This window comes from Ahaetulla prasina, chromosome 16, assembly GCF_028640845.1.
Source record: "Ahaetulla prasina isolate Xishuangbanna chromosome 16, ASM2864084v1, whole genome shotgun sequence".
NCBI lineage: Eukaryota > Metazoa > Chordata > Lepidosauria > Squamata > Colubridae > Ahaetulla > Ahaetulla prasina.
This window is the reverse complement of record NC_080554.1, coordinates 9990242-10015687: the sequence shown is the minus strand read 5'-3', so window position 1 is coordinate 10015687 and position 25446 is coordinate 9990242. Positions and strand designations below refer to the sequence as shown.

The window sequence follows — 25446 nt, the reverse complement described above, 5'->3', positions numbered from 1 at the left end:
TACTAGACCAAAAACTCTGTGTGTGTGTGTGTGTGTGTGTGTGTGTGTGGCACGCATGTGGGCGGGGGCTTGGGAGCAGGGGATTGCATGGGCATGCACATCCCTCCCTCTCTCTCTCTCCCTCCCTCTCCCTCTCTCTCCCTCTCTCCTCTCTCTCTCCCTCCTCCCTCCTCTCCCTCCTTCCTCCTCTCTCCCACCTCTCTCTCGCTCCTCTCTCCTTCCTCCCTCTCTCTCCTCTCTCCCTCCTCTCTCTCCTTCCTCTCTCCTCCCTCTCTCCCTCCTCTCTCTCCTCCTCCTCTCCTCTCTCTCCTCTCCTTCCCTCTCTTTCTCCCTCTCTCTCTCCCCCCCTCTCTCTCTCTCCTTTCCTCAATCTCTCTCTCTCTCTCTCTCTTTTCTTTTTTTTTTTTTTTTATTGAAAGAGTTTTAAAAACAAAACATTTTCCCCTTTTTCCCCTCCTCCCAAAAAAAAAAAAACAAAACATCCCCTCCTCCCCACCCCGGCTTCCCGGGTCAATCACAAGGTAAAGTCCAATCCAAATAACCACATCCAAAGCTTTTCGTCTCCCAACCCCTCCCATTACATAAAATAACTTTCTAATTATTCAAAGGCAATCTGATATTTCTTAATCTGATATCTGTTTTGTAGATAATCAATCCATTTTTCCATTCAATTAAATATCTTTCCTGCGTATTGTCTTTTAAAACGCTGAGATTTTAGCCATCTCAGCCAAGTTAATAACTTTCAATATCCATTCTTCTATTGTAGGTATCTCTTCTTCTTCCAGTATTGTCCAATCAACAGTCTTGCTGCTGTTATTAAGTTCAAAATCAGTTTAGTCTCAATCCCTGTACAATCCATTATAATTCCCAAAAGGAAAAATTGTGGCAGGAACTTTATCTTCTTCTTCAGTACATTTTGAATAATCCACCAAATTCTTATCCAAAAGACCTTAATTTTCTTGCAAGTCCACCAAATATGAAAATATGTAGCATCATCACAATCACACCTCCAACATTTCGCTTGGATATTAGGATACATACATGATAATTTTTGGGATCTAAATGCCATCTATAAAACATCTTATAAAAATTTTCCCTTAAATTCTGTGCTTGTGTAAACTTAACATTTCTAACCCAAATTTTCTCCCATGTTTCCAACATTATTGGTTCCTGAATATTCTGTGCCCATTTTATCATACAATCCTTTACCAAATCCTTTTCCGAATCTATTTCAAGCAACACATTATACAATCTCTTTATATGCTCCTGGGTCTGATTTCTAATTTGCTTTATTAAATTTTCCTCCTTTGCATTATACCAATTTTTGATCTTCTTTCCATCTAGCACTTATTTGCCCATATTGAAACCAAGTATAATTCCTCCCTTCTTCATTTAATACCTGTAATGATTTTAATTGCAATCTACCTCCTTCAGCATACAAAAGTTCTTTATATGTAATCATTTCCTGTTTCTGTTCTATATTTATATTCTCTATTGCATGTCTAGGGCTCGCCCATATAGGAATCTTATAATCTAATTTATAGGAATATTTATTCCAGACCAAAAGAGCACTTCTCAACACATGATTCTTAAAAGCCCTATCCACTTTTTTCCATAAAATAAGTACGCATGCCATCCATATAACAAGTCATAACCTTCTATATTCAAAATTCTTTCCTCTGTTAAGTTAAACCAGTCACTTATTACTGAGAGGGTTACTGCTTCATAATATAGTTTAAAATTAGGCATTCTTAAACCACCTCTTTCCCGTGAATCCTGTATTATTTTCATTTTAACACTCGCCTTTCTACCCTGCCATATAAATTTATTAATCCCACTCTGCCAATCTTCCAAATTTTTATCCTTTTTAATTATAGGTATCATCTGGAACAGAAACAAAAATCTAGGTAACACATTCATTTTAATAGCCGCAATCCTTCCCAATAGGGATAACTGCAATTTCTTCCAGCCATTCATATCATTCTGAACTTTTTGCCATAGCAAGTCATAATTATTCTTATAAAGTTTCTTGTTCGATGAGCTAATATAGACCCCTAAATATTTAACCTTTTTTACTACCTCAAATCCTGTCATTTCCTCTAGTTTTTGTTTCTGTTGTATAGACATATTTTTAATTATCACTTTTGTTTTTTTCTGATTTATTTTAAATCCTGATACCTTTCCATATTTATCAATTACTTCCAACAAAAATCTACTTGAATTTATAGGATTCATTAACGTAACCACTACATCATCTGCAAAAGCTCTAACTTTGTACTCATATTGGCTCCAGTGACGTCACCCTCCTGCTGGGTGCTCAAACAGAGCACTCCGTGTTAGAAGATTGTAAAAGTCAGTGAAACAGAAAATAAATCACTGTTCACTGAGCTTAGCATAATCTCTGGGTGAAAGAGATTATCAGAATTGTGGAAGAGTGGCAGGTCTGACAGGGGGTTTGCTCTTAAGAGCGAATTTTCCTGGATTTATGACCCCACCGAATTCCACTCCTTCCAACTTCAGCACGCCCCTGTTTTTATCAGGGAAAAGGAGAGGAATGTTGCTTCTGCTCTAGAGAACTTATTAAATTGATTGATATTCCAAGCAGACGGGAATTTCACAAGCGTTCGAACTTTGATGTAGAATCAGCACGGCAAGTACCGACTCCCTTTTTGAAATTTGAAACCTTTCTTTGTCTTTGATTAATTGACTTTTAAAATGGCGTCTAAAAGTGAAAGTAAAATTTTTTAGTACGATGAAGCAGCGTTACTCTCTCTTTTCTTTTTAATCTCTTCTTAAGCACTCCACCACCAGCTGAGTATTTCCCAATACAGTAGCAAAGACAGGTGGAGAATGAAACACACCTCCGTGCCAAGGACAGACTTCTGTCCCACGTTCCTTAGAGGCTTCCAGCAAAAAAGAGAAATATTGTGGAGGGGGCGGCTGAGGGGATCTGATTTAAAGGGGAACTAATGAAAGGTAACCCCCAAAAGGCACGCTCGGTGTTCGTCTGAAATCAGGATCTGGTCTTCTGGGTCCCCAAAGTTGAGAATTTATCCGTGTCTCCAACCATCCTGCCCAGCTCCTGACTGGGAGCGTCTCTCCGATTGAAGAGGCGCCAAACTGGGAGAAATTTTATCAGTGGGGTGCAGTGCTAGGAACCTATTAATCCCCCCCCAAAAAATATTGAGCCCTTGATGGGTTTTAGTTGAAGAGCAGGTGCCTGCAAGCCGCTTCCTCTCTGTTTGGTCTGTAATTAAAGCTTGTTGCCAGGTCGAGTATACCAGCAACGGAGGCCTGATTAAACTTTAATTTGTCAGGATTTATTACAGCTGGCCTTTCGTTTTCATTTTTTTAAATTTTTTTCCACTGTGCATCTGGCACAATTATGCTTGCCAGGTAATTTTGCCGAATGAATGAGCCAGGGGCCTTCTTTGGAGTTCCCTAAAGAACTTCTCTTCATGGCATTTCCTGCCTAAACTTTTCTTCTTCTTCTTCCTCCTCCTCCTCCTCCTCCTCCTCCTCCTCTCCCCTCCCATTCTCCTCCTCCTCCTCCTCATCTTCACAAATCCCATTTCCTTCTAGCACTGATGATGTTACTTGGTGGGATAATGAAACATATGCAAATAAACAACCAAGCTCAGTAACAAGGACCCCTCAATCCTCCTCTTCCTCCTCCCCCCTCCTCCTCCTTGTTCTCCCTCTCCTCCTCCTCTTCTTCTTCTCCTCCTCCTCTTCTTCTCCTCCTCCTCCTCCTCCTCTTCTTCTTCTTCTTCTTCTCTTCTTCTTCTTCTTCTTCTTCTTCTTTTTCTTCTTCTTCTTCTTCTTCTTCTTCTTCTCCTCCTCCTCCTCCTCCTCCTCCTCCTCCTCCTCCTCCTCCTCCTCCTCCTCCTCCTCCTCCTCCTCCTCCTCCTCCTCCTCCTCCTCCTCTCCCCTCCCATTCTCCTCCTCCTCCTCCTCATCTTCACAAATCCCATTTCCTTCTAGCACTGATGATGTTACTTGGTGGGATAATGAAACATATGCAAATAAACAACCAAGCTCAGTAACAAGGACCCCTCAATCCTCCTCTTCCTCCTCCCCCCTCCTCCTCCTTGTTCTCCCTCTCCTCCTCCTCTTCTTCTCCCTCTCCTCCTCCTCCTCCTTTTCTCCCTCTCCTCCTCCTCCTGCTCTTCTTTCTCCTCCTCCTCCTCCTCCTCCTCCTCCTCCTCCTCTTTTTGGTCAAAAGAAACTTCTTACGTTGACGATTCTGGCTGCTGGCCAGGGCTTTCGGTCTTGAGGACTAGAATCTTGGTGCCGAGTTAGCTTTGTTTTAAATGGCGGAAGGTTGAATTCAGGAAAAAACTGTCCTTGTGTCTAGTTGTTTTGGTGTGCAGTGCTCTATAGCGTCGTTTTGAGGGTAGGAGTTGAAACAGTTTATGTCCAGGATGCGAGGGATCTGTAAATATTTTCCCAGCCCTCTTTTTGACTCGTGCAGTATACAGGTCCTCCATGGAAGGCAGGTTGGTGGCCATTGTTTTTTCTGCAGTTCTATTTATCCTCTGAAGTCTGTGTTTGTCTTGCTTGGTTGCAGAACCAAACCAGACAGTTATGGAGGTGCAGATGACAGACTCAATAATTCCTCTTTAGAACTGAATCAACAGCTCCTTGGGCAGTTTGAGCTTCCTGAGTTGGCGCAGAAAGAACATTCTTTGTGATGCTTTTTTGATGACGTTTTTGATGTTATATGTCCATTTTAGATCTTGCGATATGGTAGAACCTAGAAACTTGAAGATGTCTACTGTTGATACTGTGCTGTCTAGTATTGTGAGTGGTGGAAGTATGGGAGGGTTTCTCTTAAAGTCTACCACCATTTCTACGGTTTTAAATGGAGGAGTGTTCCTGGCTGTGAGCCATCCTGGCTTCCTGAAAGGGCACGCTGTGGGCATGACGGAGCCAGGTCGGTGAGAACAGGCCAAGAATGTGTAATTCAGACTGAACTTTGAGGGCAAGTGGCCCCGTAAATCACACAGTTATCTTAGCGTGTCAAGCACCAAGGGGCAGGACAGGAAAACGGGGACCAAAATTGGTCCCTTTTCAGTATCGCTAGAGAACAGGGACTTTTTATAAAGCGCTGGCTCTCATTGCTGGATTTTTTTCTCCCCCCCCCCCCAAAGTGAGGTTGAATTTAAAAGCAGTTTGGAGGAAGGAGAGGATTGAAGTTAGTGAGATATTGGAAGCAGAAAGCAGCTCGGTGAGACAGCTTGCAGCATTGCTTGGCCTGTCTGCAGGGAGTTCTTTGGGATAATTCCTTCCTTCCTTCCTTCCTTCCTTCCTTCCTTCTCTCATCAATCTCAGAATCACTTCCTTCCTTTGCTCCCTCCCTCCCTCCCTCCCCTTCCTTCCTTCCTTTCTTCTGTCTTCCCTTCCTCATTCCTTCTTTCTTTCCTTCCTCCCTTCCTCCTTCCCTCTTCCCTTCCGCTATCCTTTCTTCCTTCCCTCCCTCCCTCCCTCCCTCTTCCCTTCCTCCTTCTCCTTCCTCTCTCATCATTCTCAGAATCACTTTCCTTGCTCCCTCCCTCCCTTCCTCCCCTTCCTTCCTTCCTTCCTTCCTTCCTTCCTTCCTTCCTTCCTTCCTTCCTTCCTTCCTTCCTTCCTTCCTTCCTCCTGTCATTCATTCTCAGAATCACTTCCTTCCTTGCTCCCTCCTCCCTTCCTCCTCCTCTCTCCTCCTCCTTCCTCCTTCCTTCCTTCCTTCCTCCTCCTTCTCATTCACTCTCAGAATCACTTCCTTCCTTGCTCCCTCCTCCTCTCCTTTCCTTCCTTCCCTTCCCTTCCCTTCTCTCCTCCTTCTCATTCACTCTCAGAATCACTTCCTTCCCTTGCTCCCTCTCTCTCCTCTCCTCTCCTTTCCTTCCTTCCCTTCCCTTCCCTTCTCTCCTCCTTCTCATTCACTCTCAGAATCACTTCCTTCCCTTGCTCCCTCTCTCTCCTTTCCGTCCTTCCTTCCTTCCTTCTCCTCCTTCTCATTCACTCTCAGAATCACTTCCTTCCTTGCTCCCTCTCCTCTCCTTCCTTCCTTCTTCCTTCCTTCTCTCCTCCTTCTCATTCACTCAGAATCACTTCCTTCCTCCTCTCTCCTCCTCTCCTCTCCTTTCCTTCCTTCCTTCCTTCTCTCCTCCTTCTCATTCACTCAGAATCACTTCCTTCCTTCCTCCTCTCTCTCCTCTCCTTTCCTTCCTTCCCTTCCCTTCCCTTCTCTCCTCCTTCTCATTCACTCTCAGAATCACTTCCTTCCCTCCCTCCCCCATCCCTAACCGTTGCAGCTTTTAAGATATGTGGGTTTTAATTCCCAGCATGCCAGTCGGGGAATTCTGGGAGTCGAAGCCTCAGCGTCTTCCATTTCCAGCTCTCCATCTCGTTACCTAACTCTTCTATCCTGCAGCAGCTCTGAAAAGGTTGCGGAGTGTAATCCCTGACAAGTCATACGGGATGACCTTGAATTGGAGCCGCCCCGGGCTTAAAGTTGGCTCCTTCTGTCTCCCAAATCTGTCCGCCTTCAGTCACCTGTGTCAGCTTTGGAAGCCAGGCAGCTTGAAGGCTGGAGTTAAGCAAGTCCACCGCTTTTCAACTGCTTACTAGCTTCTTGCAAACTCTTCCGAATTTCTTTCTTCCCCACAAACCCAAGGGACTTGCCAGGTTTCCGCAATATGGGTGTTCACCATCTCACCGTTCAAACTCTTTAACATTCTTAATTCCTTTTGAGAGGTTCCTGACAGCAAGCATTGCTAAAACTCCCTCCCTCCCTCCCTTAATAACCGACCGGTTTAGAGAAAGAACTGAGCAGAGACGCTCCAGAGGATCTTCTCCGGGTTCGGCACAATTGGTAGAATATCCTTCTTTGGACCTGTTGGAGTAGGTGGCTTCCACTGACTTCTCCTGGAACTTTTTCCTGCCGAAAACGTTTCCTAGGAAACGCGCTGGGCTTGCGTCTTTAAGACGGGCTTGTCTCCACAGACATTTATTTATTTTATTTTATTTTATTTTTATTTTTCATATTTTTATACCGCCCTATCTCCCTAGGGACTCAGGGCGGTTTACAGGCAGATAAAAATACATATAAATACACAATAAAACATCAAATTAAAAAACTTATTCTAAATAGCCAATTAATTAAAATATCAGAATACATAATAAAACCCGTTAAAACCAATTAAATTTAAAATCATTGACCAACTCAACCCCAAGTGAGGCTTAAATCAAAACTAGGCTTGTTTCATTAGGATGCCTGAGCTTCTCTTTCTTTCTTCCTCCTCCTCCTTTTCACACCACTTCCCGGAACCTGGAAAATAATTAAACACATTAACAGAGTTGGAAGGGACCTTGTAGGTCATCTAGTCCAACCCCCCTCCAAGCAGGAGACCCTACGCCATTTCTGACTGATGGCAGTCCAGTCTCTTCTTGAAAGCTTCCAGGGATGAAGCTCCCACAACTTCTGAAGGCAACTTCTGTTCCATGGGTTCATTTTTCTCACTGCCAGAAAATGTTCTTGTTTCTAGGTTGAATCTCTCCAATATCAGTTTCCATCCATTATTCCTTATCTGGCCTTCAGGTGCTTTTGAAAATAGCTTGACCCCCTCCCTTCTTTCTGTGGCAGCCCCTCAAGTATTTTTGATTTTACTGAGAAAGAACAACCAGCTGGAAACAGAACCCAACGCTCAATAGGAATAGAATAGAATAACAGAGTTGGAAGGGACTTTAGAGGTCTTCTAGTCCAACCCCCTGCTTAGGCAGGAAACCCTATACCACTTTAGACAAGTGGTTATCCAACCTCTTCTTAAAAATGTCCAGTCTTGGAGCATTCACAATTTCTGGAAGCAAGTTGTTCCACTGATTGATTTTTCTCACTGTCAGGAAATTTCTCCTTAGTTCTAGGTTGCTTCTCTCCTTGCTTAGTTTCCACCCATTGCTTCTTGTCCTGCCCTCAGGTGCTTTGGAGAATAGCTTGACTCCCTCCTCTTTGGGGCAGCCCCTGAGATATTGGAAGTCTGCTATCATGTCTCCCCTAGTCCTTCTTTTCATTAAACTTCATTTTCATACCCAGTTCCTGCAACCGTTCTTCATATGTTTTAGCCTGCAGTCCCCTAATCATCTTTGTGGCTCTTCTCTGCACTCTTTCTAGAGTCTCCACATCTTTTTTACATCGTGGCGACCAAAACTGGATGCAGGATTTCAAGTGTGGCCTCACCAAAGCCTTATAAGGTGGTATTAACATTTCACGTGATCTTGATTCTATCCCTCTGTTGATGCAGCCTAGAACTGGGTTGGCTTTTTTGGCAGCTGCTGCACACTGTTTAGGATAAACAGTGCGCAAACAGCATTTCGTGGGATCCTGGTCCTTCTCTTCCCTAAATTCACCTCCACTTTTCCTAAACCCTACTGAGCGTGTTGGGTTCGATCTCCAGCTGGTTCTTCTTTCTCTCTAAAATCGGTGCCCACAAACTGCAGACGGTTTCTGCTTCCTCCCTCCCTCTCTCTCTCTCTCTCTCTCTCTCTCTCTCTCTCTCTCTCAACTCTGCTGGCTCGCAGAGAGTTAATTTTTCCCCTGCCAGGGAAAGTGAGTGACGTGTCTCTGTGAAGCTTTTACGAAAGGCCAACACCCTCGCATCACATGCCTTGGCAGAGAACGGCTTGAGCTCCAGATTCCCCTAGCCGGAGACTTCCCTTTTTAAGCAGGGAGGGCAGGGCTGGCTCAGCCAATGGCAGCCGAGACAGCCCCGTTCATAGCCGGGCGTCATGCCCACTAGCCGGCATTTCGGCATTTCCTCCCTTCCCGGCAAAGCCAGACCAGACCGACAGAGCAAATCCAGCAGCGGCGGTGGGAATCTATCTCGGCTGCGCAGCTAAGGCGAGGTGGGGGGGAGATGCTTTGCTTGTGCCTCTATGTGCCAAACTTCGGCGCTTCCCAGGCTGAGTTTGAGTACTTCGAGTCGCGAGGCCTCCCCGCCCAGCTCAAATCCATCTTCAGGCTCAGCCTTTTGATCCCTTCCCAGGAATTCTCCACCTATCGGCAGTGGAAGCAGGTAAGGAGGGCATCTGGGAAGCCAAAGTGGCAGTTTTCTTCGGTTTAGTATTGCAAAGAAGCCTCCCCTCCCCCCCCCCCACAACTCTTTCTCCAAAGATTTTTCGGATTGAGAAAAGGACAAATTCTCCCCAAGAACTGTTAGCATCGCAAAGAGAAATTGGCCGGGCCGCTGGTTGAGACCTCTGAACGTAGCCGCTTCCCCGCATTTGTCTTCTGATTTGGGGCTTCCTTCTCAACTTCCCCGTTCTCTCTTTGTGTGCTGCTACTTATCTGGTTTTACCTTTCCACTTTCCTATCTCAAAGAGCGGGCATGAAGGGTCTGCTTTCTTGGTTTCTCCGCGTTTGTTTCTTCCCTTAAGAACTTCCCGCATTCAGTCCGAGTTCCTTCCTCTCTTCCAGCTGACCTACTTCCCCGAAAGCGAAGCTTTTGTGACTTCCGATCGCGCCCTGGTTGAGTTTCTTTGAGTGCATAATTTTGGTGCGCCGGGGAGGTTTCCTTCCTGCCTTGGTGTCGCAGAGACGGCGGAATGAGTAACGCAGATGGAATTTCTCCGACTTCCTTTGAAAAAGACACTTGTGGGCTTTTCTTGAAGCCAAGCCTTTTCTCCCGGTCTGAGCCAGGCACCTTCCAGAAATGTGGGAACTATAGCTCCCGTCACCCTCAGCTAGGTTGGGGAGGGGGTCTTCCAGCTGAGGAACTTCCTTTTACCATAGTTCCCCCCCCCCAAACCTGCACAAGATGCAGAGAAAGGGGGGGGGAGTCACGTTGGAGTGATCAAGAAAGAGGAGGAGGAGAAGGAGAAGAGGTGGAGAAGGGGGAGGGGAAAAGGAGGAAAAGGATAAAAAGAAGAGGGGAAGGAGAAGGGGAGGGGAAGAGGAGAAAGGGAAAGGGGAAGAGGAAAAAGAGAAGGGAAAGAGGAGGAAGAGGAAAAGGAGGGGAAGGGGAAGAGCAGGAAAAGGAGAAAGGGAAAGGGGAAGGAGGAGAAGGGGAAGGGGAGAAGGGAAAAGAGAAGGGGAAGAGGAGGAGGGGAAGGGGAAGAGGAGGAAAAAGAGAAGGGGAAGAGGGGAAGAGGAGAAGGGAAAGAGGAGGAGAAGAAGGCGAAGAGGTGGAGGAGGAGAAGGGGAAGAGGAGAAGAGAAAGAGGAGGAGGAGGAGGAAATAACTTGGAGATAGTTGATGAAAGGTGTAGCATCTTTGAAACGAAGGAAGATGCCTCCTAACTCTTCAGCTTTCAACCTTGATGGGCTGGTCTACAAAACTGCCCTGAGAGAAAATTTTCAAACCTGGCTTAGGCAAAATGTGTTCTAAGAAGCAGCCTGCATTCATCTGTATCCGTTGAGCAAGGATCTTGGGAATTCTGTAGCTTGAGTTTCGTTCCTGAAAACCACATCCATGGACCACATTCCTAGAGAGCCCGTTTTTGGCTTGGGGGGGTGGGTTATTGTAAGGACGGAGCTTGTGAGTTTGCTTTTGTTCAAAAAATAATAATGTAGGAGTCTTCAGCTGAGGTCTTGATCCGCGCAGCTCACCGATACTGTGAGTTGAATGGATGAAGACCCTCAACTGAAGGTCTCAGCCAGGGCTAATTCCAGACTTGGGACATTGGAGATGGGAAGCAGATGTTCAGCAACTCGGATTTCCTTTCATACTTGCATAGCTAATAGCAGCAGTCGCTAATAATTGCCCCACCAACACAGAGCTGTGGCACACCCTTGAAAAGGACTTTGTGGGTTGTCAGCGTTTTGTGTTTCATCAGGGCACCACCAACACTTTTGACTGTGTGTAGGCATCTCTGTAGGGTTTGATGTTCAGGGCACCACCAACACTTTTGACTGTGTGTAGGCATCTCTGTAGGGTTTGATGTTAAGGGCACCACCAACATTTTTGATTGGGTGTAGGCATCTCTGTAGGGTTTGATGTTAAGGGCACCACCAACATTTTTGATTGGGTGTAGGCATCTCTGTAGGGTTTGATGTTCAGGGCACCACCAACACTTTTGACTGTGTGTAGGCATCTCTGTAGGGTTTGATGTTCAGGACACCACCAACATTTTTGATTGGGTGTAGGCATCTCTGTAGGGTTTGATGTTCAGTTCCTCATGCTTAGTACCAGATAACAGGTGCTCTCTCTTTTTTTATTACGGCATTGATTAATCATTAATTGACCTACAGGGACAACTCTGCGTCCAGCAGGAGCACATGACAACGTAGTAATTTCAGAATTGGCCATGGACTTATCACACATGCTGTTCTCTTGCACTGACATATTGCCCAATCTGGCTTAAGCACCTATTTCCCCGCGGTTCATCCCCCAAATTTCTTGATATGACACCCACAGGCTAAAAGCTCCTATTCCAAACTCAAAAGAGGTGCAGAAGTTTAGCCACCAAAGGCACTTGCGGTGTCCTAGTTACAGTAGTGGCCAAAATTGTGGAAACCTTTTGGGAAAAGTATATTTTTTAAAACTAGCTAATAACACCACTTTTATTTTATTTTTGGCATAGTACCATAAAATTATATATCAATGGAAAGATAACGTAATCAAGAATGTCATGCAATAAATTTTATGAAGGATTTGCTGTTAGAATAGCAGTACACAGAAGAAGAGTGAAACACAGAAAAAACAAGATTGTACAAAAATGATCACCATGTCAGTTAATACTTAGCTGGGTAACCTTTAGCGTGAATTGCGGCCTTACAAGGTCTTCCCATGGGGTGAACCCCGTCTTTTAGTTCTGCAGCTGTTATCATGTGCAACCAAGATTGAAGGATGGCTTCTATTAACTGGGTTTTATCGCTGGGTCGCTTCTGACTTAACAAGTTTCTTTAGTCGGCTCCATTTGGGTGAAGGTCTGGGCTATTCCCAGGCCATTCCAGCAGTGGAATAGGATTATCTTGAAACTCAATTTTTTTTTAAAAAAAATAGGGTTATTAGCTACCAAACTCAGAAATACCCTTTTCCCAAAAAGGTTTTCCACAATTTTGGCCACTACTATACAAGGAAAAACTTCCATGGATTTCAGAAAAAGGGTCTTAGGTTTTCCAGTCTGGAGCCTACGTATGCGAAAGAGGAGGATTCTCCCCTGTGGCTTCTTTGCTGCGAGAAGATTAATATGAAGACTTGAAATATTTTGGCAGCGGGCGCGACAGGAGTTGCGTGTTGCAATTTTAGAAACACCCTAACTGAGCCAACAAGAGCCTTCATGCCAGTTGGGCAGCTGCTCTCAAGTTTCTTCTTCCCCCTTTTGGCGACCCAGGGCAACCTTTCTGGGGGGCAGAATTTATTAATATTTTAGGGCGGCTTCAAGGTTGATTTATGAAGGCCCGTCCGACATTTCTTTGTCCCCAAAAAGGGGTCCTTTGCCAGGGACAAACGCTGAGTAAGTTTGTCTTGGCTGTTGTTCTGCTGACACGCCTCTTTCTATCTTTAGCCTGCAAGCGATGATCCCTTCTCTCTCTCTTTCCTTTTTACAACCATCATATGATTGTCTGGAGTTTTGGCCGCTTCTTCGACGTACCAAAGGTCATTGCAGAGGGTGGCTGGATGTCCTTACCGACCAGCACAAAAATGGGATTACATTATATAACAGTCCAACCTTAGCCGTTGAGTGAGAAGGGACATAACGCGCTCAAGTAAACATTTTAATGTCATAATTCTCTCTCTGAAAAAAAAAATCATAATTGCAGAGTTATTTGTCAGCTTCTTCCTCTCTCTCTCTCTCTCTCTCTCTCTCTCTCTCTCTCTCTCTCTCTCTCAAAACGGCTGCAGCTGTGCAGCCCGCCGTGCCAGGGTTCTGATTTCGGCAGGATGTCGGCTTATGGTGCACCAGCTGCTTGGCTGCTTTTCGTGGTTTGATCTGCTAAGAAATGGGCCCTGTGGCTGAACTCCGGCTCAAACCCCATCTGGCCGACGAAATGGGGAGAGATTACGGAGCTAAAACCTCTAGGGCTAGGGTGTCAAACTCGATTGAGGGCCGCATCAGGGTCGTGTTTGCTGTCGGGGTGGCCGACTCAAGGTCACTCGTATCAGGGGCACCTTTGGTGGCCCGAGTGCTCTGCCAGCGAAAACGGGCGCCCGAGTTCCGTTTCCAGCTGCGATAGTCTCCTGCAACCCTCTGCCAGGGACAACAGAGACCGGGAGGGCAGCATGCGGCCCTCCCGAACTTCGTTTTTGCTGGCAGAGGCACCGTGGGCCGGTCCTTTGCTGTTTCCAGAGCGGCCCCGTGGGCCAGATCTATGCACCCCATGGCCTGGATCCGATCCCTGGGCCTTGAGTTTGACACCTCTCCCCTAGAGCAGGGATTGGCAACCTTAAACAACCTCAAAGAGCCACAAAGGTCCTAACTGGAAGACCCCGATCCAATTCTGGAGCTGACCAGAAGTCCAGTTCCCCCACCATAAAGTCTCCTCCTAGAGCGGCATCCTTTTTCCTCTACCTGTCCTAACTGAAAGCCCTATACATTGTGGAGCTGACCGGCGACAGGGAGCCGCAGCAGAGGGATGAAAGAGCCACATGCGGCTCAAGAGCTGCAGGTTGCTGACCCCTGCTCCAGGGAGATTCGCCATAAAAGCCAAGCACTTCCAATTCAGAGTCCTGTACAAACGCAGATTCTTGACTTAACTTCTCCCAAACAAGCCAAAATTGGAAGCCAAGAAGGAAACCATGGCTTCTTAAGGGGATGAGGAAGGAAGGATCGTTTCATGCTGTTTCACAATCAGATTCCCCAAATCCTGAAGTTTACGCGATACGAAAACATCAGCAAACATCGTCTTTGCATCCTTAATTATATAGGCAGCTGCTTTAGTGTTTAATGATACCCTAGGTGCTTATGAAAAAAGTGGATGACTGAGGTCACCGTACCATGTGGGGATGAGTAACTAGCCTAGATGAGACACCGTAGGGCTGTTCCTTCCAGGAGTGGAGCCGTGTTATTTCATTGCAGCAACAAAATTGACACCACGGCTACACCATGGAAGTCACATCATTTGTTTGGTTTTCGGCTTTATTAACCTGCCAGTCTGGTTGCAGTTTATTTAGTCAACGGAGGTTGGACAAAGCTTGAGTATGATGAGTGATTCCTAAGGCCTTCGAAGTCAAGAGTTTTCAGCACAGGAAGAAATCTTTCCTTCCTGGACGGTATTCAAAACCAGGTCTGTCTCTAGACCCAGTTCCCGATGGCTATGCAAAGCAGGTGGCGCAACTGTGTTGGCCAAGCCAAGACGGGCTGCATTAACAGAGGGATAGAATCAAGAACATGTGAAGTGTTAATACCACTCTATAATGCATTTTGGTAAGAGCATACTTGGAATATTGCATTCAGTTTTGGTGGCCACGATGTAAAAAAGATGTTGAGACTCTAGAAAGAGTGCAGAGAAGAGCAACCAAGACAATTAGGGGACTGGAGGATAAAACCAGAGGTGAAATCCAGCAGGTCCTGACAGGTTCTGAAGAACCGGTAGCGGAAATTTTGAGCAGTTCGGAGAACCGGCAAACACTACCTCTGGCTGGCCCCAGAGTGGGGTGGGAATGGAGATTTTGCAATATCCTTCCCCCAGGAGTGGGGAGGGAATGGAAATTTTTCAATATCCTTCCCTTGGAATGGGGTGGGAGTCGAGTTTTTTCAGTATCCTTCCCCCAGGAATGGGAAGGGAATGGGAATTTTGTAGTATCCTTCCCCTGCCACACCCACCAAGCCACGCCCACAGAACCAGTAGTAAAAAAAAAATGGATTTCACCACTGGATAAAACATATGGAGAACGGTTGCTGGAATTGGGTATGTCTAGTTTAAGGAAAAGAAGGACCAGGGGAGACATGATAGCAGTCTTCCAATATCTCAGGGGATGCCCCAAAAGAAGAGGGAGTCAAGCTATTCTCCAAAGCCCCTGAAGGCAGGACAAGAAGCAACGGGTGGAAACTCATCAAGGAGAGAAGCAACCTAGAACTAAGGAGAAATTTCCTGACATTTGGAACAATTAACCAGTGGAACTAGAAGTTGTGGGTGTTCCATCATTTGAGGTTTTCAAGAAGAGATTAGACAGCCATTTATTTGTCTGAAATAGTTTAGGGCTTCCTGCCCGAGCAGAGGGTTGGACTAGAAGACCTCCAAGGTCCCTTCCAAGTCACTTACTCTGTTATCGTCCTCTTGCCCTCCTGCCCCGTCTTGGTGACTTGGCTGGAAGGATTTGTTCCTGGTGGCAGGAATGTTCCCAGCGAAGTAGATTTATGAAACAACCTGACCTTGCCATCTCTTAATCTCTTTTGCAAAGATACACTTTGCTCCTGAATTCTCGTTTGCCCCAGGTTCTTGCACAAGAATATATCTGCAGGGCGTCCAAACCAGTCGGGGCTTGTTTTATAGTACCTTTAACGATCGCTTACTAATGTTGTTTCTTAGCTTACCCAGCAAGTTTTCTAGCGGCAGTTAGATTCCCCCAGAAATAGCTAGTTTTCCTGTTGGTTGGCCTTATTAAAACAAAAAAATATATTTCTTTTCCAGCGGAGGGTAGGAGAGTTTGGTTGACCTTGGTCCTTTTCAGCACTCTTCTCGGTTCAAGTCACTTTGGATGTCCAGGTGTGCCAACGTGGCCGAATGTTTTTGTTTTTGTTACAGGCAGTCCTCGTCTTAACGACCGCGATTGTGCCCAGAATTTAGGTTGCTAAGCGAGACGTTTGTTAAGTGAGCTTTGGCCCGTTGGACGACTTTCCTTGCCCCCATTCGTTAAGCGAATCACCGCAGGTGTTAAATTAGGCACACCGTCGTTAAACGAACCTGGCTTTCTCCCTTGACGTGGCTTCTCGGAAGGTCGCAAAACGGGATCAACCTGGACCCCGCGACTGTCATAAATGTGAACCAGTGGCCAGGCATCCGAATTTTGATCATGGGATCAGCATCCGTGGGGATGCTACCACCGTCACAAGTGTGAAAAATGGTTACAAGTTCCTGTTTTTGGTGCCGTTGTAACTGTTGAGCGGCCCCTAAATGAACGGTTGTAAGTCGAGGGTCACCTGTAGTTGGGGGACAACTGGCTTTTTACTTTTCCTCGTGAGGCAATTCGTGGCATCCGGCGTCCCAAATCCTATTTTTTACAAAATTAAATAAAAAATAAAAAAAACCACAACCCTAGTAAAAACGCTTCTGGAGTGAATTTCCCAAACCCAGCCTGAAATCCATTATACATCCTGGTCGTATTATGAAAGACGCTTGAGTTTTTTTCCAATGAAAAACCTTTAAAACGCAGATTTGGGAGAAGATTCTCAATCTTTCTGGATAATTAAAAAAAAAAACAAATCTTCTTCTCCAGGATTAAAGAGTCAACCTCTCCGAAATCCGTATCTTAACACATTGGAGAAGTTTGGGATATACGATTCTGGCACATATTCCTTCGCCTCTTTTTCCATTCCTCGCAAGACAGTAATTTTTCTTCCCCCCTCTCCCCCCCCCCCCCGACTTGCATTTGTCAATTTGAACATTTTGTTGCTTTTGCTTATAAATAGGAACCAGAGCTGTTGGAAAGGGGCTCTATGGTTCCCTGAGCCTGAACAATAGCAGTCAATGAAGCCAACCAAGTTTTATTTATTATTTTTTTGACATGTCTTGTTTCTTCCCTTCCCCCCCCAGAAAATCGTAAAAGCTGGAGATAAGGATCTGGATGGCCAGCTGGACTTTGAAGAATTCGTTCATTACCTCCAGGACCACGAGAAGAAACTGAGGCTGGTCTTCAAGAGCTTGGACAAAAAGAATGACGGTGAGCAGACTTGGCTTGGTTGGTTTTCGGCTGGCCCTTTCTGCATCACAAGCTTTGAGGTTCACTTCTCTCTCTCTTTCTCTCTCTCGTCTGGATGTTGCAGGTCGCATTGATGCTCAGGAGATCATGCAGTCCCTCCGCGATCTGGGGGTCAAGATCTCCGAACAGCAGGCGGAAAAAATCCTCAAGAGGTAAATGCCCCCCCCCATCTCAAAAGAGGCCTCCTGCACAAACACTTCGCTTTGCCATTGATTTTCCCCTCTTAATCCTTTTGTCGTAATAACAACGAACAAGCTGCCCACTTTTCTATTATCTAATCTATCTATCTATCTATCATCTATCAATCAATCAATCTTATTTATCTATCATCTATCTATCTCATCCTATCTATCTATCTATCAATCTATCATCTATCAATCAATCAATCTTATTTATCTATCATCTATCTATCTCATCCTATCTATCTATCTATCAATCTATCATCTATCAATCAATCAATCTTATTTATCTATCATCTATCTATCTCATCCTATCTATCTATCTATCAATCTATCATCTATCAATCAAATTTATCATCTATCATCTATATCATCTATCACCTACCTACCTACCTACCTACCTACCTACCTATCTATCATCTATCAATCAATCTATCTTATTTATCATCTATCTATCATCTATCTATCTATATCTGTCTAATTTATCATCTATCTATCTTTATCATCTATCATCTAGAATAGAATAGACTTTTATTGGCCAAATGTGATTGGACACACAAGGAATTTGTCTTGGTGCATATGCTCTCAGTGTACATAAAAGAAAAGATACCTTCATCAAGGTACAACATTTACAACACAATTGATGGTCAATATATCAATATAAATCATAAGGATTGCCGGCAACAAGTTATAGTCATACATTCATAAGTGGAAAGAGATTGGTGATGGGAACAATGAGAAGATTAATAGTAGTGCAGATTCAGTAAATAGTCTGACAGTGTTGATGGAATTATTTGTTTAGCAGAGTGATGGTCTTCGGGGAAAAAACTGTTCTTGTGTCTAGTTGTTCTGGTGTGCAGTGCTCTATAGCGTCATTTTGAGGGTAGGAGTTGAAACAGTTTATGTCCAGGATGCGAGTGATCTATCTATCAATCAAACTATCATCTATCAATCAATCAATCTTATTTATCATCTATCATCTATCTATATCTGTCTATCTAATTTATCATCTATATCTATCATTATCAGCTATTAATCTGTCATCAATCAATCTTATTATCTATCATTTATCTATATCTATCTGTCTATCATCTATTTATTATCTATCTTATCTATCTACCCTGTCTCCCCCAAAATAAGACGTCCCCTGAAAATGAGCCCAATTGCTTATTTCAGGGTTCCAAAAAATAGAAGAGGGTCTTATTTTCGGGGAAACACGGTATCTATCTGTCCTCTATCTATCTATTTTATCTATCATTTATCTGTCTATCATCTATCGATCTCTGTGTTGGCAGCACTCTGTTTTTCACCTATGTTTTTCGTCTGTATGTGCATAAGGATCTCAAAATACTTTTTGCGAACTGGCGGCACCCGATTTTTAACCATCACTTACTCGTCTCTCTCTTCCCCCTTTGCTTGCCTGACTGCCTGTCTGTCTGTCAGAATAAGGACAGGGCACATCTGGGGTCCTGTCACTTAGTAAGTACCATGAGGTCTACTTGTGCCCGGCCCCTTGTCCTTGTGTATCTCCTAACATTCCCCCCCTTCCCCCTTGGTGAAGTTTGAAGTCGGTTTGCATGTTTCTCGCACGTCTGGCAACGAAGGAGCAGGGACAGCGTTTAGTGATTGCTTTCCCAAACAGCATCTGGCAAAAAAAAACTCTTTAATTTTTCAGCGGAAAGAGCTTTTATACTGTATTTTATGCAATGAATCATTTTAAGTCATAAAATCATAAAGTCATAAAATCATAAACTCTAACCCTTCGGGGGCGGGGGGGAACCCTGGAATCTAGAATAACTACCCGGATATAACCAGATCAGTTATTCTCCCTCATTGCCAGAACCTTCTGTTAAAAGAGTGTCTAATTAAAAGAAGCTGTTCAGTTTTGTTTTGTTTTTAATTAACACGGGTTTAATTTCCTCTTCCCTTTTCTCTTCCGGCCGATTCCTGCAGCATGGATAGAAACGGGACGATGACGATCGATTGGAACGAGTGGAGGGATTATCACCTTTTGCACCCGGTGGAGAATATTCCAGAAATTATCCTGTACTGGAAACACTCCACGGTAAGACAAGATCCCATGTGCATGTAGAGCCAGAACCAATTTTTATTGCGGTCACAGACTGGCAAATAAAAGCATTAGAAATAATCATCATCATCATCAGTATTGTTGTCATCGGGGCACTTGGCACCATGTCCAAACAATTTTACAAAATGCATCAAGAAATTGCAGCTTCCTGCAATAACACCAGTGGAACTGCAAAAATATTGCGTTGTTGGGAACATCGTATATTTTAAGAAGTTGGCTGGCAGCAACCTGCATTAGTACCAGTCAGTGGTATTTACGATACATTTTTAAATGTTCAGTTGACTGAGTTTCACGTTTAATGAATAAAAGAGATAATAATAATGGATGTGGCAGCGCCTGGAGACAGCAGAATAGATGAGAAAGAACTGGAGAAGATAACAAAAAAAAGAAAGACCTACAAATAGAAGTAGAACGATTGTGTTAAAGGCAAGCAAGGGTAGCACCAGTAGTCATAGGCGCCTTGGGTGCAGTCCCAAAACAACCGGAGCACCACTTGAAGACCATGATTGGCATTGACAGATTTGCCATCTGTCAATTGCAGAAGGCGGTTTTACTTGGAACTGCTTCCATCCTGCGACGATCTCTGTAACACCATCAAATATCCAGATTTGCCTATCCCAAGTAAGGACTCGATAGGTAGACAAAAATGCGAAACCCAGTCTGACTGTGCAAATAGTAGTAGTAGTAATAAAAAAATCAAAAATAAAGGCAGACTGAATAATGCATTGCGATTGGTGGTGGATTAAGAGTCGGCGATTAAAGTTTGCCTAATTTCACATAAAACATACCAGAATTTGGCTTCATTGCCTAATTTCACATAAAACATACCAGAATTTGGCTGTATTCAGAGGACCTAACAGCACAGATATTCCTCGACTTCAGCCCCCAAATTTTTGTTGCTGAGTGAGACATCTCTTAGGTGATTTTTGCCTCCTTTTACAACTGCAATTAAGTTAGTCCCACGGTTGTTAAATGAATCTGGCATCTCCCATTGACTTTTGTTTGTAAAACAGTCGCAAAAGCGGATCACGTGACCCAGGAACGCTGCAACCGTCATAAATATGAGACAGTCTCCGAGTATCTGAATTTTGATCATATTATGCTGCCACGGTTGTAAGTGTGAAAAACGTTCACGAGTCATGTTTTTCAATGCGGTTGTAACTCCGAATGGTCGCTAAATGAATCATCATAAGTCAGGGACTACCTGTAAGTTGTGCCTGTGAGGCTAACAGCTGTGTTCGTTTCCCGGCTGAAATGTTGGCCGTGTTGGGCAGGGCCTCTTCAGCATCTTCAGAGAGTTCCCTGATGGTGGCAGAGGCTGATGGGTCTTGGCTGGGTTGCCTTGCAGATTTTCGATGTGGGGGAGAATCTCACCGTCCCGGATGAATTCACTATAGAAGAGAGACAGACGGGGATGTGGTGGCGCCACCTGGTGGCTGGAGGAGGCGCCGGCGCTGTATCCAGGACCTGTACTGCTCCCTTGGACCGTCTGAAGGTGCTCATGCAGGTAGGAAAGGACCACCAAGGCATGGGAGCTTCGGTGTACTTGAGACGCTTGAGGTCCCAAAGCCACCCCGTCAATGGCCAAAAATTGGCAGCCACCGCCGACTTCAAAAGCAGAGGAAGCCAATATGAAAGTTCAAACTTGTGACACCCTCCAGAAGTTCTTGGACATTTGCCTTCTGCATAAAAAAAAAAATTACTCTTACATCATTCTTGTCATGCTTCGCTTCCCAAAGTACGACGCGTCCCCACAGAGTTGGCAGGCTTTTAGCCCCATGTCATCTGCGTTGATGAATGACCCTTCGGTCATTATGGGTCCGGCTTTGGCAGGACAGCTCTTGGTGGGATGCGAGATGACTCGTGACTTGGTGGCATTGTTTTTCCCGGTTGGCGATCAAAGGACAGCAGAGTTCCTGCTGCGTGTCAAAACGAGGAATTTTGGACTTTGCGCGGAAGCGGCTCAAGTCTGTCCATCCACTCTTCTTTTTTTTTTTTAGATCAAATTCAGTGTGGATTTAGCTGCTGTGCCAAAGTCCATGTTTTCTTTAGACTTCTTGTTTTCCCCAAAGCTTCTACCTTTTGTTCTGACCTAGGCTTCCTAAAAGCACGAAGCCGACTTCTGGTCTCGATAAAACCCCTTTTATTTAGTTTAAAATGAATTCCTCTCCAGCGAAATCCCAGCCAACGGTCTTTCAAGAGATTTCACAACGACAGACCTTTAACAGGCTTGGAGAGCGGCCAGGCTGATATCTTCTCAACGCCACCCTGTAGCAGACAATACTTGGCAAGAAGTCAAGAACAGATCTTCACTTTAATGAATCGAACTAATTGTCTCCTGCAAACTCCCCTCCCCTTTCGCTTCTCTTTATTCCCTCTGGGAGGGGCCATTCACCGTCCACCTGTGGCCTTACTCCTGAGTCGACCCTTGTTCTTTAGCTGTTCCCTTCTCCTGGCAGCTCTGCGCATGTGCACACTGGGAACAGGCTCCAGCTGTTCTTCTGCCCCACTGATGTCCGACTCTGAAAGCAGCTGACAACTGTCAGACAGCCCTGGCCCCATCTCTGAGTCTGATGCAGAGCGCTCATCGGAGCCTTCCCCAGACTCCAGGACTGGCCCATGTTCCTCCCCAACCTCTTAACTGTTCGAATCTGCTGCCAGATCCGCTGGATGCTGGTGGGCCACAACACCTTTTTATAGGTTGAACTGCATGGAAATTAGCTCCTTGGGCCAGTTAAGACAAATTGAACTGGTAGCTTGGTGTGTTGGTGACAAACAGATGGAAATGCATCGATGGGCCTCCGTCCAAACCCAGAATTTTGTCTTTCTCAGGTCCATGCTTCTCGCAGCAACAACATGTGCATCGTCGGAGGGTTTTCCCAGATGATCCGAGAAGGTGGCACCAGGTCCCTTTGGCGTGGCAACGGCATCAACGTCTTGAAGATCGCCCCGGAATCAGCTATCAAATTCATGGCTTATGAACAGGTAAAGCGTCAAGGACCCCTAAAATTCTGGGGTGATTTGTGCATTTCCATTTTTGAGGCTGTTGAGGGAGGGAAAAGGAAGTGATTGATAGCTATAGTCCTTAGACTTATATCCCGCTTCATAGTGCTTTACAGCCCTCTCTAAGCGGTTTACAGAGACAGCCTCTTGCCCCCAACAATCTGGGTCCTCATTTTACCCACCTCGGAAGAATGGAAGACTGAGTCAATTTTGAGCCGGTTAGGATCGAACTGCTGGCAGTCGGCAGAGTTAGCCTGCGATACTGCATTCTAACCACTGTGCCACCACAACAGACAGACAGACAGACAGACAGACAGACAGATAGATAGATAGATAGATAGATAGATAGATAGATAGATAGATAGATAGGTGGATGGCAATAGCCCTTAGACTTATATACTGCTTCACAGTGCTCCACAGCCCTCTCTAAGCGATTTACAGAGTCAGCCTCTTGCCCCCAACAATCTGGGCCCTCATTTTACCCACCTTGGAAGGATGGAAGGCTGAGTCAACCTTATGCCTGTTGAGAGTCGAACTGCTAAATTGCAGGCAGCCGGCAGTCAGCAGAAGTAGCCTGCAGTACTGCACTCTAACCACTGCGCTACCACGGCTCATGTAGACTTCTCCAGGCTAAGCATGGGACACTTTTCTCGGCAGATCAAACGTTTCATCGGCACAGACCAAGAGGTCTTGAGGATTCACGAGAGGCTGGTGGCCGGCTCATTGGCTGGAGTCATTGCACAGAGCAGCATTTACCCCATGGAGGTGAGTTGCCTTCTATTTTTTGCTCTTCTGGGCGCGGTTTCAAACTTGGTTGGAGGTTGAAGATCTCAAGAAGCTGACCCCGATCTGCTGCCCTCTTGATCTGAGGTCTCCACACTCGGCAACTTTTCAGACTTGTGGACTTCAACTCCCAGAATTCCTCAGCCAGCTGAGGAATTCTGGGAGTGAGGAATTCTGGGAGTTGAAGTCTACAAGTCTTGAAGTTGCCAAGTTTGGAGACCCCTGGCCTTAGATGGACTAGTCTTCAAGAGCATTGTTGATTATGGTGTGAAGAATAACAGGGACTAGAAGACTGGAAAGCGGGGGGAGATTAGGAAAGATGGTTTGAGGACATTCACCTTCCCCCTTGATGTTCTTAAGAGCTGTCTTCATTGGAGACGTTGGTGCCCCTCTACCGCTCTGTTGCTTTTTCTTGGCAGTGAAATCTTCTGTGCATCCGACCCAGAGGTGTTGTTCCTCATCTCCCTCCTGCCTAGATTTCTGACAACCCTTCTTGTTCCTCTTGTCGGCATAGGTTCTGAAAACCCGAATGGCCCTGCGTAAAACCGGGCAGTACACAGGGATGCTGGACTGTGCGAAGAACATCCTTGCCAAAGAAGGACTAGGTGCTTTCTACAAGGGCTACATTCCCAACATGCTGGGAATCATCCCGTATGCTGGGATTGACCTGGCTGTTTACGAGGTAAGGGATGTAGCTCCTCTCTCTGGCAAGAAAGGGAGGTTCTTAAAAAAAAGAAAAAAGCCCCAAGCAGAAGGTTTAGTGGCCTTCGGGCTCCAGCTTTTCTCTGAAGCTTAGCAGCTCCGTGCCAAATGAATTTGCCCAAGGCTCTTGAACCAAGTTGGCTCTCTGTTGACACTTTGTCTGTTGATGGTTTCCTTCTAGACGTTGAAAAACAGCTGGTTGCAGCATTACGCCGTGAACAGTGCAGACCCTGGGGTCTTTGTCCTGTTGGCCTGTGGTACCATGTCAAGCACTTGTGGGCAATTGGCCAGCTACCCCCTTGCTTTGGTACGGACACGAATGCAAGCTCAAGGTAAGATAACACCCAGGTGTTGTGGCCCACCAGATTCGGACAGTGAATAGAATAGGAATAGGAATAGGAATAGGAATTGAATTGAGTTTTTTATTGGCCAAGTGTGATTGGACACACAAGGAATTTGTCTTGGTGCATATGCTCTCAGTGTACATAAAAGAAAAGATACGTTCATCAAGAATTCTAAGGTACAGCACTTAATGATACTCATAGGGTACAAATAAGCAATCAGGAAACAATATCAATATAAATCGTAAGATACAAGCAACAAAGGTACAGTCATACAGTTATAAGTGGGAGGAGATGTGTGAGGAGGTTGGGAAGGAACATGGGCCAGTGCTGGAGTTTGGGGAAGGCTCTGACGAGGGCTCTGCATCAGAGGCAGAGAGGGGTCCAGGGCCATCTGACAGTTATCAGCTGCCTTCGGAGTCAGACATCAGTGAGGCAGATGAACAGCTGGAGCCTGTTCCCAGTGTGCGCATGCGCACAGTTGTCAGATGAAGAGAACAGCTAAGGAACAAGGGTCAACTCAGGAGTAAGGCCACAGGTGGACGATGAATGGCCCCTCTCAGAGGGAATAAAAGAGGAGCGAAAGGGGAGGGGAGTTTGCAGGAGACAATTAGTTCATTTAATTGGTTCATAACTCTCCGTGACTCCTTGCCAAGTTTTGAAGATATCCACCTGGCAGCTCCCCAAGCCAGGTAAAGTCTGTGACTGTAAATTCTCCCTTGAAAGATTTTGCTGGATGTGAATATGAGGAAGTCACAGTAACTTAATAAAAAGGGATTTTTGTCAGGACAAGGAGTCTGCTTCATGCTCTTGGGAAGCCTAGGTTAGAACACTGGGATCTCTTGGAGAAAGCTACCATCACCGAGGAGGGGTTCTTTCTGGGACCCGTTGACCCTCACCCATCCCTTCAACGCCCTTCTCGTGTCTTCTCTTTCAGCTTCAATCGAAGGAGCCCCGGAAGTCACCATGAGGGGCCTCTTCAAACACATCCTGAAGACCGAAGGCGCCTTTGGGCTCTATAGGGGCCTGGCTCCCAATTTCATGAAGGTGATCCCCGCCGTCAGCATCAGTTACGTGGTCTACGAGAACTTGAAGATGACCCTGGGGGTGCAGTCGCGATGACCACCAAGTGGCCTCTTGGACTCTTTTAATCGAACCTTGGAGCGACAAGCTCTTGGGTTGAATGGCCGTTTCATTCTGTGAATGGGTTGAAGACACTAATAAGTTGTGTGAACCAAGCTGTGATACTCCCAGACCCAGAAGGGGGGACTGGGGGGGGGGAGGGAGGGGAACAGGGGTGGGGGGGGGCTTTTATCTTTGTGTTGCTGTCAGAAGCATCAGGGTGAAGGACCAAACCAGGGAAACCCCCCCCCCATTTTACACTTTGGTCAGGAGACCATCCCAAGCTTCTTGATGGGCTTCTAAGGGAGCAGAAGACTTGGGAACAACTACATCTCACTTTTTTCCCAAGCCGCTTCGGAGCGGGACGATGGATCCATCATC

General features: G+C 45.6%; 1 protein-coding gene across 2 annotated transcripts in view; it reads left to right on the top strand.

Annotated features, from left to right (window-relative positions):
• Nucleotides 1–25216, top strand: part of SLC25A25 (solute carrier family 25 member 25) — a 53427-nt gene extending 28211 nt beyond the window's left edge. The window contains exons 1-10 of one of the 2 annotated variants that reach the window (XM_058159358.1): nt 8783–9059; nt 16681–16807; nt 16911–16998; nt 18979–19090; nt 20463–20621; nt 21947–22099; nt 22775–22882; nt 23415–23582; nt 23784–23934; nt 24881–25216. In XM_058159358.1, coding sequence (XP_058015341.1) covers nt 8901–9059; nt 16681–16807; nt 16911–16998; nt 18979–19090; nt 20463–20621; nt 21947–22099; nt 22775–22882; nt 23415–23582; nt 23784–23934; nt 24881–25065 — 1410 coding nt within the window. In that variant the 5' untranslated portion in view covers nt 8783–8900 and the 3' untranslated portion in view covers nt 25066–25216. Of the gene's footprint in view, nt 1–8782; nt 9060–16680; nt 16808–16910; nt 16999–18978; nt 19091–20462; nt 20622–21946; nt 22100–22774; nt 22883–23414; nt 23583–23783; nt 23935–24880 lie in introns of those variants that run through there. The other variant, XM_058159357.1, reaches the window with a different exon arrangement.
• The last annotated feature ends 230 nt before the right edge of the window (nt 25217–25446 follow it).